Here is a 13,642-nt window from a genome sequence, read left to right on the forward strand (position 1 = left end):
TGTGACTTTAAATGACTTTGTCGATAGGGATTAAATAGAGTTATCTCAAAAAAAAAAAAAAACTATGATTTAATATTCGCCCTACAATAAAAAAATTACAGCAACGCCATTATAATAAGAAATCGATCTAAACAAAATCTTTTTACGGTATAATAAAATCTTATAATTTTCATAAATTGGAGGAAATTCTTTATGTTAAATCTCTGACCACCACGTATTGTACCCAAAAGTTTTCTATAAATTCAGTAAGTAATTAACAAGTTTAGCAAAGATCTATTAATTCAAAAAAAACTTGAACAAGGCTTCCTTCCTGAATAATCATGAGCATGTTCAGGAGGAATATTTTATCTAATAACCATTCCTACTACGATAATACATGATCTCTCTTCCTACATCATATCACACCTTCTTATTACAATGAATTTTTTTAATTTGAGCTGTGTTCTCTTCTTGAACAGAGGTTTAGAATGAATGAATTCTATGTTTTGGAGACAAGGTTGGATTTAATGGCATTCGTCCGGATGAAGAAGTAGTGAAAATTGTATATTGGAATATCCTGTGGGTTATTATAACTTTGAATGTGTTTTCTATATTTTGCTTATTAAAATACAAACATTGCATTATGGTATCATTATGAGAGTGTTGGGCAGGTTAATTTAGATGATCAAAATTATAAGCAGCCTCTACGAGAGTGTTACCAAACACATCCTTTTTTTTTTCCAATAAGTTTATAAGCTAGTCCAATAAGCTATAAGCTAACAAACACACCCTAAAACAAACTCATAAATAACAGAGATATTTGATTTGAAGATTGGAATGTGAGTCAAATTTGTAATTTTCTACTTCTATCTTACTCTAGATTAGAATGTAAATTTTGTATCACAAAAATAAATTGGCTTTAATGCAATTTTGGTCCCCCTATTTTCAATTTCTTAAAGTTTTGATACCCCTATTTTAAAAACCAACTTTTTGGTCCCCCTATTTTAATTTTTCTTGAGTTTTGGTCCCCCACTAAATTATATGGTCAACTTTGATGACATGTCAAGGTGATTAATTATGTGGCATTATACACTTGGCCAAAACATTATACATGTCATTAGCTTAATTGATCTATCCTCAAATTGGCCAAAAAAACCCTAATTGATTTATTCTCAAATTGATCTTGAATCTAAGAAAAACAAATATGGAAAATCTTTAGAACGGATACAACATCATCAATATCATTATAAAAAATTACAGATCGCTCAACCCATTCACTCTCCCTCTAGAAGTCTTCATCATCCCCTCATCGACATTAATGTCCTCTTTCTCATCGACACTTACAGACAACATCATCGTCATCACTCTCCTTTTTATTGTTGTTATTCAATTTGGTATTTATCATGTTTTCTGGATTAATGTTTGTTCTTCATTTATTTTCTGCAACCCAATGTTAAAAATATAATCTTCCACTCTTTGGATTTTGGGGTTTTTGTTGTGGATGAAACTTATTTTGAAGGAGAGGGTAATAGTGATGGAGTGTATGATGGTGTTGATAGAAAAATATGATGAAGGATGGCGATGGTGTTGAAGATGATTATAGAGAGATAAAAAAATATCAATTACTAATTAATATATTTAACTTTTTTATAGATTTTTTTTAATTTTCTTAATATTTAAAATAGATTTATTGTAATAGAAGAAATTTTTTAATGACATGGATATTATTTTGGCCAAGTATGCAATGTCATGTCAGTAATGACCTTGACATGTCATCAAAATTGACCATAAAATAAAGTGGGGGATCAAAACTCAAAAAAAATTAAAATATGGGGACCAAAAAGTTGGTTTTTAAAATAGGGGGATCAAAACTTCAAGAAATTAAAAATAGGGGGATCAAAACTGCATTAAAGCCAAATAAATTTATAACAATCTAATTGTTTGTGAGGTATATATTAAAATTATAAATAAATAACTATTAACAAAATCTGAAAAAACATACATGATAAAAATATGTAACTCCCACCGGCAACCAATTACTACTTGCTAGAATTCTAACCTCAGTATACATAAATATAATAAGAATTATAATTTACAATTATTTTTTATTTATAATTACATATACAATATATATCGTCACATATATGAAGAATTTTATAGAATGAATTCTTTTAAAAATATATTCGTGGTATTAAGCATGTAGTTGGTTGATAGTATATTTGGTGGTTGATATGTATGATTTCAAGGGTCATATTTAATACATGGAAATGAAAGAAAATTTATTGTATATAAAATTCAAAATTTATTTATTTTAATCTAAACTTCATAATATATTGGTGGTATTATATGTGTAGTTGGTTAATAGTATTCTTGATGATTGAGATGCATGACTTCAAAAATTATATTTAATATATAAGAATTAGGAGAAATCAATTATGTAATGTATTGTCTGTTTAATATTCTTTTTAAAAAAAAAAAATTAAACTTCATAGTATATTGTTTGTGTTTTTATCATTTCCTTAATTAAAATTTGTAACACTTAAATTTCTAGATTAAAAGTAAAATTTTCAAATTAAATTCTCAATCAAATTAACTAAGTTTGATTTCAAACATGCCCAACAACGGTCACAACATACTACAAGAGTCACACACATAGGCTCTGTTTGGCAAAAATAGCTTATGGCTGATAAGCTAGCTGATAGCTTATGACTGATGACTGATGGCTGATAGTTTCTAGCTGATAAGCTGATTGAAGTATTTAGTAAAATTAGCAGTTCAACTGACTGATAAATATAAAATGACATGAAAAGACATCTTTAATTCAATAATTTTTTTTATCAAATTAATACTATTTAAGATACTTATAATTTAATATTTCAAGTTTATTTTATTTTTTGGTACAATATTTTAAGTTTATTAATTCAATAAATATATCTTTTAAATATTATTTTTAAACAAATTTTTATATGCTGATTTTTTTTAAGAAAAATTATTTTCATTTCAGTTGATATACTTTATGAAAAAATAACAACAAAATATGTTTACAATATAATATAATGATTAATTATAGTAAGGTACGTTGTTTCAAAAAAATTATAGTAAGATACGTACCTATGAATTGATAAAAAAAAAATGATTTAGCCTTCATATTTGAAAATAGATAATAAGGCAATGTTAAAACATATTATATATACATGTGATTTTAAAAGAAACAACGTTAAAACATGTATTTACTTATTTTATTTTAAATTCTAATGATAATAAATTATAAGTGGTAAATGTGGATTTTAGTTAAAATAATAAGGGTAAAAGAGGAAGAAAAAATGAAAAACTAGAAGCTATAAGCTCAGAAGCTACTTGAAATAGCTTCCGAAAAAGAAGCTATAAGTCAGTCAAATAAGCTAAAAACTCTTTTTAAAAAGACTGTTACCAAACAGATCTTTTAGCTTATAAACCATAAGACAAAAGCTAAAAAATTAATTTTTTCGGCTTACCAAACATACCCATACTAGTATACATGTGTTTAGCTAAATAATGGTGCCAGAGCTTAGATTTTGTAAGCCACATGTTTGGCCTCAACCACTTATTTGATAGTTGCGCTTCACCTCTTGAATTTCTAGAAAATAAACTATTGAAAAATATCTCATGATAAAATTTACACTACTAAAAAACATCTCTTAGTAAGATTGTATTATTGAAAGATATCTTTAGAGTGTGTTTGAATGAGGGATTTTAGAAATTTAAGGGATTTTAAATACTAGGCAATTCAATTGATTCAATTGAATTCCCTTGATTTTCAAATTCCAGTGTTTGGATAAAGTGTTGAAATTCCATCAATTATAAAATTCTTTGTTTGGATAATGTAATTGAATTTCCTTCATTTAATTTTATTTATTTTAATAAAATCGACCCTAAACCCAAAAATTGGCCGAAAAACCAAAAAAATCGGCCGAAAAACCTAAAATCGGGCAAAAACCTAAAATCGACTATCAACCATTAAATTGGCCGAAAAAATCGGCAGAAAAACCTAAAATCGGTCAAAAACCATAAATCAGCTGAAAAACCTAAAATTGACTATAAATCATGAAATCAGCCGAAAACCATAAAATCGGCCGAAAAACCATAAAATTGGCCGAAAAACCTAAAATCGGCCAAAAACCCTAAAATCGACAGTAAACACAAAATTGGCTGAAAACCCAAAAAATTAATCGAAAACCCAAAAATCGACCCTAAACCCAATAAATCGGCCGAAAAACTTAAAATCGGCGAAAAACCCAAAAATCGAATATAAACCCTAAAATCGACCGAAAAACGAAAAATCGACCGAAAAACCCAAAAATCGACTATAAACCCTAATATTGGCCGAAAAATGGGTTTATAGTCGATTTTAGGTTTTTAGGCCGATTTTGGGGTTTATAGCCGATTTTAGGATTTTGGGTCGATTTTAGGTTTTCGGGCGAGTTTTTTGGGTTTAGGTACAATTTTAGATTCTTCGGCCGATTTTTTGGATGTTGGCCGATTTTGGGTTTTGGGTCGATTTTTGGTTTTTCGGCCGATTTTTTGGGTTTTCGGCCGATTTTAGGGTTTACAGTCGATTTTTGGAATTTTGACCGATTTTAGGTTTTTCTGCCGATTGTTCGGGTTGCCGGCCGATTTTAGGGTTTATAGTCGATTTTTTGGATTTTGGCCGATTTAAGGTTTTCGGCCGATTTTTTGGGTTTTCAGCCGATTTTAGGGTTTCTAGTCGATTTTTGAAATTTTGGCCGATTTTAGGTTTTTCTGCCAATTTTTTGGGTTTTCGGCTGATTTTAGAGTTTATAGTCGATTTTTGGACTTTTGGCCGATTTTAGGTTTTTTCTGCCGATTTTTTTGGATTTTCGGCCGATTTAGCGTTTATCGTCGATTTTAGGTTTTTCGGCTAATTTTAGGTTTTACTATCAATTAGTAATTTTTAAAAGTTTATAGAGAAGAAGGAATTTCAAATTCTTTGGTTTTAGGTGTCATTTTGAAATTCTCTAAATTTAACTTGAACAAAATACTTCATAAATTTCCTTCATTTTGAAAATTCTTCAAATTTCCATCCAAACAATGGAATTCACCTCAAATCATTTGAATTCCCTCAAAACATTACTTTACCTCAAAAAATTTCCCATCCAAACACACTCTTAAGTAAAATTTACAATACCGAAAAAGATAGAGGGACATGAAGGGAATTATGATCAATTTAGGAGGAGAAAGGGGGGAGGGGGGGCGAAGAGCAACCATACTTTTATTTATATATCTCTTCTTTAGGGCCGACCCAAGCATGTGTCCGGTGGACAACAACACTCATCCTCAAAATTTGTCTAAGAAACTTGTAACAAATTTTTGAATTTGCACATGTGGATTTGCATATAGCTTGTTCTCATTGGCAGTGGCGGATCCATAAATTTTAGATGGTGGGGCTAGGAAATGGTGTCTGTTTTTTTTCGATAACAAACAACCTAATATCATACATCATCAACGTGAAACTCAATATCATTCAATCCAACAACCTGACATGTTTGAACCTCTTTTAACTCATTCACAATTATAGTGACAACAAAAAACTACACAATTATAGTGATAAAAAAACTCAAAATACATAAAAACTTGAATAAATTACAATTATTTTTTACGATGCTTCGTATTTTGAATAGAAAAAGAAAATTGATCGAGTAAAATATCAATACTTTTGTGAGTGAATGCACTAGTAGACAAAACTAATTGAGTTGAAGTAAAAAAATCTAAACTTTAAATGGGAAGTAAGAAGAAGATTAGAAGAGGAAGAGTAAAAAAAGGTCGGGAGAAAAAGATTTGATGCTTCTCTAAGAGAAAAAGTGTGTGTGAAAAATAAAAAATTAGGGTAATGAAAAGTTAGAAAAATAAAATGATAAATTTTTGATGAGTGGTTAGTGATTAATGAGCCTAAATGCCTAATCATGGGGGCTTAAATAAAATATATTACTACTATTAAAGGAATTTTTTTTGTGGGGGCTTGAGCCCCCATTGGCATATACATGCATCCACCATTGCTCATTGGTGATGGGTAAATATTCTCAATTTATGAAAGAGTAAATTAGAAAAAACTTAAAAAATCGAAAATGATCTTAAAAAAAAGGGACAAAATAAGATCTAAAAAGAATCTTACAGAAATAATATTACTTTTTTTTTAATGATAAATTGGTAGTGGTTAGTACTATATTATAATGTTATATTAGTTTTTTCACCTTGCCAAAATTTTTGAACCTTGATCTCCAACTTTTTAACTCTTAGCTCAACTATTTAAGTGATAAATATATGTAGCTACCACCGCAACCGATTACTACTTACTAGAATTCACTGTGCCAAAACTCCTATATATGTGTCATGACATGTCATTTTCAGAATGGAACATGTGTTCGTGTCATCCTTCCTTAAGCCACGCTTGTTAACAACGTTACACGTGTCCATGCTTGGTTGCACTAAACATTTTTTCACAAATAAACTAGTTGTAGCCTTAGATATTTTTCCAAGATTTCTATAGTTATTGCCATGCATGAATTAGTTTACTACTTTCCATGCACGTTTTACAATCTATAAATAAGACCAATGAACCTTTTTTTTTCCCTCAGTGTTGTGAACAATTGTTAGTATAGTACAAGAAGAAGAAAAGATGGCATCTGAACAACAAAACCGTGAAGAACTTGAGGAGAGGGCAAGGCTTGGTGAAACTGTTATTCCTGGTGGAACTGGTGGAAAGAGTCTGGAAGCTCAACAACACCTTGCTGAAGGAAGGAGCCGTGGAGGGCAGACAAGGAAGCAACAGTTAGGGTCAGAAGGATATCAAGAGATGGGAACAAAAGGAGGACAGACAAGGAAGGAACAGATGGGGATAGAAGGGTATAAAGAAATGGGGCGCAAAGGAGGCCTTAGCACTATGAATAAGTCTGGTGAAGAACGTGCTGCAGAGGAAGGCATGGATATTGATGAGTCCAAGTTTAGAAATCACTGAAAAACATGCATGTTCTTAGTTCTGGTGTTTTGTTGTACTTGTTTTTTCTACTTCTTTAGCTAAAGATGTAGGAGCACTCATAAATGTGTGTGTGTCTGTGTGTGTGTTTATTTTGTTTGTTAGTACCAACAAAAATGTGAATGTTTTTATGTTGTATGAAGTGATAAACTTCTCCTTTTATATAGTGTGTTTGGTTATGAGAATTGGATTGTGGGTAGTCACACTGCAGTCTGAATATCCAACCATCCAATTAATATCGGACAGTCCAAATTTTATGATCAGAAGATCAGATTTTAAACAAACAGTTCAAATATGATTGACTTGTAGTGTAGTCACCTCTCTTAGATTGCACTATCTTTACTTCATGAAAGTATATGGGACTATGAGATGCAAAATGTCACAATCAAGCTGTGTTTTGTGTCCTGTCTATATAGTGCAGGATGAATGTGATTGATGACTGAATGTTACATATAATTAATGCATGATCAAGTACAATGGTATAGTTGATGTGGCATAGAGAATAATATCACTCATGTATTTGGTCCTATAATATAATGGTTTTATTATCAATAAACCATAAAAAGGAGTCAAGGTTATACTTATTAAACCAGGAAAGGGAATTGTATATGTGATATGTCTACAATACATTTTGTACAATTGGTCTCTTTTAATGTTTCCTATAAAGAAACCTTTTCTCAACCTAAACTTAAAAATTATGAAAAACTCAAGTGGATAAGAGAAGATAGAAACAACACAAAAATCAGATAAAACAAAAATTATGGCAGACATCTTTAAGGTAGATGACATCTAACTGGTGACTCCCTTCACATCTTTTTCAATGGCTTGTTGCTAGAGCAGTAACCAACAGACCAAGAACCAAAAATGGTTGTGCACTAGCCTATCAACATAAGAAAAGTTATTCAAAAAAAGATATCATACAACATTGCCATGATGTGATTGTGATATACATAATGCTTAGATGATGAAGTTTTAGAGGTTATCATATGTACCTGATATTTAACATCATATTTCACAGGGTCCTTGAGGAAATACTTGAACTGCAAGGCACAAGATATGATAAGAATCAATGAGATGCCACAGTAAATAAAAACAGTTCAAATGTTTGAAAAAAAAAATTGTTAACATTTTCTTTACATTGTGAGTGTAATTGTGTATTTTACCTGAAAAAAAACTTGTGGAGCTATTAAGGCAAGTAGAGCCAATGCATAATATGGTTTACCAGCCCCAAGTAGATATCCTGCAACCATATTACAAAGAAACTTTGACTATGAGTCTATGATAACACAAAGTTGCTATTATGGTTGTACCATTCTGGTTTAGATGAATGAAGCAAAAGTTAATACAACATTTATCCACAAGTAATGAACAAGTTAATATTAATATGGTGATAAGTTTCAAACTTCATTGTTGTATTACCATGCAAAATATTAGAGCATAATAGAATAGAGTAATTATTTGCATATATCTGAGAGATCAAAATGTACCAGCAACAGATAATTGTGTAATGTCGATAGCGCCAACACATATCCATTTTGCAGTTTCAGAACCAAAAGCAACAGGAAGAGACTAATCAAACAAGATTGTCAAGAGAAAAGTTAGCAACAGCTACTTCAATGCATGAAAAAGTTCAGATTAAAGTTACTGAAAAGCAAAGAATAGTATAGTAGACCTGAAGTCCTAGAGCTCTATCTCCTTCAACACTTTTGAAGTCATTTACAATGGCAATTCCCAACTGCAATGTAATACAGAAAGTCAAGAATAGTGTCAATAACCGGTATAAGGCAGGTCATGTTTGACATAGGGCCTTTTTGGAATGACTTATTTAAACTTATCTACTGGCATAACCACCTGTGATACTGTGTGAGAAAGTTTATGAAAACAACTTAAGCCATGTCCATATACTGTTTTCACTTATTTCCATAAGCTCTTTAGGATATCTTATATAAAATCAGTTGACTTTATTTTATCTTTTGTTATAGAAACAATTTATACATCAGCACTTATATGATAAGCGTTTATGCTATAAGCACTTAATTCAGTTGTTTATCTGAATACGCCCATGTTAATATATTATCATTTCCAACAAAATGTCACGAAGAATATAGTACATACTCCAGCTATGCTGTATAGGAGTGTAAGAACAATAACGTCTGGTGTAAGAGTCCCAAACAAAGCCTGACCAGCCCACCTAATTGAAAATAAAATCAACGAATTAACAAAAACTAAATTTCATAACAAGGATAACAATTTAAACCAATGTTTTAAAAACTGAACCAGAGATCAAACCATGATGAGACCTCCTGGTTATGGTTCAATCAGTCGAACCACGGTTGAAACAGATGGCAAATAAATGTAAAAAAGAATAAAAAGGGAAAACCGGTTGAACTAACCATGGTTCAAACCTGGTTCAACTAGACTGTAATGTAACTAGGATCAAACCAATCAGTGAATTGACCGGTTCCCAGTTCAAGTGGCTGAACCGGCCGATTCAATCCAGTTTTTTAAACATTGGTTTTAAAAGTATAGCAACTAGTTATCAAATAGAAGGTACCACACCATGGCAAACTGATGTAACTTGCTCCAAGGGCAAAGTTTCCAATCCATCCATTTTGTTTTAGCTAGAAAATATGTAGAACTTAGTCAAATGAACATCAAAGGCACAAGGTAAAAAAATGAAGAAATTTTTAAAAGAACTACCTTTAAAGGAGGTGCAGAATATATATATGACAGCAGGGATCCGCCCAATGCGAGGTAAAAAACTATAGGGAAATCATGCCCTGCCTGTAAAGGAGAAGATTTTAGCAACCAAGGTTCTGATAATTTGCATTAAGAGATGGATACTATAATGTTTTAGGTCAGTACACTCACCCATATATCCAATATACCCGCCGAAGTAAGACCTCCTAGTAGCAGCACCCATATTTGAGTGATTACCTGCAGAATTTTTAGCAAAAAGATGAACAAATAAACAAGTAACAAAAGGAAAAGACATGTAAGTTTCAGATTTACAAGATACCTCATTCTCAGATATTGCACCAGAAGGAATTGGTCTATAAGGTTCGTTTATTGCATCGATTTCTCGGTCATACCAATCATTCAAAGTCTAAAAAGTTTAGAGACCAACAATTCAATGAAACGTTAGTATTGTGCTCCCATCTAATGGCGGTTTGTAAAAATTTATATTAGCAAAGAAAATAGTACCTGTGTATATCCGGTCAGGAACGGGCCAGACATCATCATGCACAAAATTGATTTAGCAACATTCTCAAAGTTCCATTCGAAATTTCCTACTCAGAGGGCATAGTTTATTCAGAAAACATTGCGAAGCTATAACCAATCACGGTCATATATACCATGAAGATGAAGCATTGCATATAACATGCATGTCATATTTTAATGTTATACAAAAATTTATTACCAGAAGCAGCGGCACCACAAACTACACCCCAAACTAATGGAGGCCATGTTACAGGCTTTGTAAGTTGAAGACGAATCTTCCATATATTCTGCACGATATATTACACTATGAATTATCAACTGTCAATATTTTTTCGAAAACTGAAATTTTTATCATATTATATTACTTTACTATGCAATAAAGCAGTAAACTTGCAGTTACTTAACACCAAAGTTATACTTTCTGAGTTACCGTGTCTCAAAGCAGATTTGGAAGAGTTTGCCAATAACAGCATCACACAATTCCCTATCTCAGATTCAGTTATGTTTGTTTACTGCGACAAAGAAAACAACTTTTCTTCAATCCTATCTTATATATTTGGGGGGCTAAATGATATTCAATTGAAAAGCCCGTCAGTGTCTCCGGCAACAGAAATTTAAAGACAAGAAAATCCTATCTTATATATTTGAGGGGCTATTTGATATTCCTTTATTTGAGGAGGACAAATTAGTTTGGAATGATGAAACATGGCCAATATAGTGTTAAAAGTGGATATAATATGATGTTGAATGTTACAGGGAGGGGAGGGGAGCCAATTCGGAAGACCAAGATGGTTGGAGTTGCTTATGGAATGCCCTGCCAAAGGCCAATCACCTACTTTGGCGTATTTGCAAAGGGTGTCTACCAACCCGAACTCGGTTACATGAGAGGTGTATCCCTTGGCCCTTGGAATATCCACTTTGTGAGAATTGTAATGAAGATGAACGGCATATTTTATTTAACTGTAATGATAGTATTCAAGCCCGACAAACTGCTGGGATGCAACAATTTAGCGCAGCAAAAGATCTAATTCTGGACATCTGCCGAAAGGAGAAGAAAGAGGTAGCAGGTCGCTGTGCTGGGCTGATTTGGACAGCATGGAATAACAGGAACAGCTTTGTCTGGAACGCGTCGAAGGAAAACGGACGAGCAACAAATGCAGCGGCAGAAACCATTATTTGGTTGGTACAAATGTCACGTCGACGCATGCTTTCACCGTGATTTAAATAAAACAAGTGCAGGCTGGTGCTTGAGAGATCACACGGGACAATTTGTGATGGCTGGTACTTCATGGAGTCAAGGAACATGTTCCACAATTGAAGGAGAATCACTTGTCTTACTTGAAGCTATGAAAAAAATGGAACATAGAGGGATCACACGTGATTTTTGAATCAGATTCGAAAAGTTTGGTAGATGCAGTTCACAACTCACGTAGTTGTAACTCAGAATTTAGCTTTTTAATTTGTAACATTAAGAATGTTTTGTCTCGAAATTCCAACTTTGTGGTAAAGTTTATCAAGCAACAAGCGAACATGGTTGCTCAAACGCTTGCTAGGGCGGCCATTTCTTGGTCTAGTCGCTACACTTTTGATTTGGTCCCTCTTTGTATTACATCTTTATTGAATAATGAAATGATATGAGTTGTTGATTGTCAAAAAAAATATCGGCCATAGTGGATTGCGGCGGCATATTTTTTAACAACTCCCATGGCTAATTTGTGAAGGATGGTGGCGCCGTGGCGTTTTATGGCGGGTATAACTGCTCAAAATTGTGATTTTTTGGCTTTCTGCAATCGATAAGACCAAAGAGATTCAGCAGTAAAGCTAAGTTTCAGCTTGTTGATTTAGGTCTATAATTCACATCCTAAGTTGGTGTAAAGCCTATCCCAGATGCGTAACTGGGTACTATATTTGTCCACACTTTAGAAGTCCAGTCCTAGGCTTGAGGGGATGCAAGAGGTTACGGAAACAACTTATGACATATCCATAAGCTGTTTTCAGCTTATTTCCATAAGTTCTCTAGTATAGCTTATGAAAACAGTTTCTAGCTTATACGAAAATAGTTTGAATTCATTTCATCTTTTACGATAAAAATAGCTTATACATAAGCACTTTGCTAAAAGTGCTTAATTAAGTTTATACAAACAAGGCCAAAGTATAATTGTGAGCATTTCTAACATCCATCCACAATGAAAATTTGAAAACAAATTTTTAAATCCAAATCAGAGAATGGAAAGAAATAGCAATAAGGTTGAGATTAACTCACTGATTCTTGGGAAGCTCCTTTAATACCAAGAAGCTGATTAAAGCTTGATCCATCTTTAGCAGGTGCCTTATCCGGTGCCTCAGATTTAACTGCTCAAACAACCAAAAAAAGAAACTTCAAATTGAAAAACACAAAACATAATGAAAAATTAACAACAATATGAAACCACAAAACCCAACAAACAAAAAACCTTCATTTGTATCAGTTTCAGCTGCTCTAATAGTTAATCTTCTCTCTGCAATGTCAACACAAACACCAAAAATTCCATTTTCAGACAAACATAGAAAAAAAAAACACAACAAAAAACATAAAAACCTGAACTTTAACTATGTTGGTAGCTAAAAAACTATGCAGATTCATATGTTTAGTTAGCACATTTGATATGACAATTGAAAAGTACTCTCAAAAGGGTGTTATGTGCACACAAAAGTTCACTCTATGAGTAACCAAAAAGTGCTTTTTTATAAGTCAACGTACTAGTAAAAGAGACAGAAAACGGTGTCAAATTTGGTCGTGTTTGAAATGAAGAGGTTCTTGTTGTTTTTGTGGGTGTTAATATTTTTGGTGAAACTGAAACCATGTTAATAAGTGAAGCCATTGAAGACAACGAACGAGCTTTGAGATGCCACACACTGAAGAGAGTAGAGTTATCGATGTTTTTGGTTGGTGTGATAAAATTTTAATTTAAAATAAATATTTTTTCTTATATGGTTCGAACCGGGTTATATTTGACCCGGATCTTGCCTGGTATTTTTGTTTGCTTAGTTTATTAGATCAAACATGATTGAACTTTGGTTAAGTAAAAAAAAATAAAATGATTGAACTTTGGTTTACATTAAAAAATAATACAGTATTAAACTACTTGAGCAAGAGTATATATAAATTTAATTTATCTATTATTTTGTAAGTACATCTCGGTTGATATCTCTAAAGATATTTTATGTGTTTGAAAAGATATACTACTTTGAGCATATACATAACATCGGGAGCGGGAGTGGTATTACTCAGCAGAGCCACAATGTGTCAAAAAATAATATTATTTAAACTCAATTGATGTGAGAAAACTACCTATCATTGGTCATTTTGGCAATTATTTATTCTATAAAATGTAATGTTAGTGTATATTGTATTATTAGGGACCTATTTTA

At 32.1% G+C, this 13,642-nt stretch overlaps 2 protein-coding genes across 2 annotated transcripts; one reads left to right on the plus strand and one right to left on the minus strand.

The window, feature by feature from the left end:
* The first annotated feature begins 6,543 nt into the window (after nt 1-6,543).
* Nucleotides 6,544-7,097, plus strand: LOC123890626 (protein SLE1). The gene has a single exon (XM_045940266.1). The coding sequence runs from the start codon at nt 6,653-6,655 to the stop codon at nt 6,989-6,991; it is 339 nt and encodes a 112-aa protein (XP_045796222.1). The 5' UTR covers nt 6,544-6,652; the 3' UTR covers nt 6,992-7,097.
* Nucleotides 7,098-7,528: 431 nt separating this feature from the next.
* Nucleotides 7,529-13,175, minus strand: LOC123890625 (chlorophyll synthase, chloroplastic-like). Its single transcript, XM_045940265.1, has 15 exons — nt 12,972-13,175; nt 12,685-12,729; nt 12,495-12,583; nt 10,431-10,518; nt 10,214-10,299; nt 10,029-10,115; nt 9,881-9,946; nt 9,710-9,793; nt 9,569-9,630; nt 9,125-9,200; nt 8,682-8,744; nt 8,497-8,578; nt 8,173-8,249; nt 8,002-8,049; nt 7,529-7,889 (listed from the first exon to the last, which is right to left on the minus strand). Exons 1-15 carry the CDS (start codon nt 13,090-13,092, stop codon nt 7,827-7,829), a joined length of 1,137 nt encoding a protein of 378 aa, XP_045796221.1. The 5' UTR covers nt 13,093-13,175; the 3' UTR covers nt 7,529-7,826.
* Nucleotides 13,176-13,642: the final 467 nt, after the last annotated feature.

The sequence above is a fragment of the Trifolium pratense genome, linkage group LG6 (assembly GCF_020283565.1).
Source record: "Trifolium pratense cultivar HEN17-A07 linkage group LG6, ARS_RC_1.1, whole genome shotgun sequence".
Taxonomy (NCBI): Eukaryota; Viridiplantae; Streptophyta; class Magnoliopsida; order Fabales; family Fabaceae; genus Trifolium; species Trifolium pratense.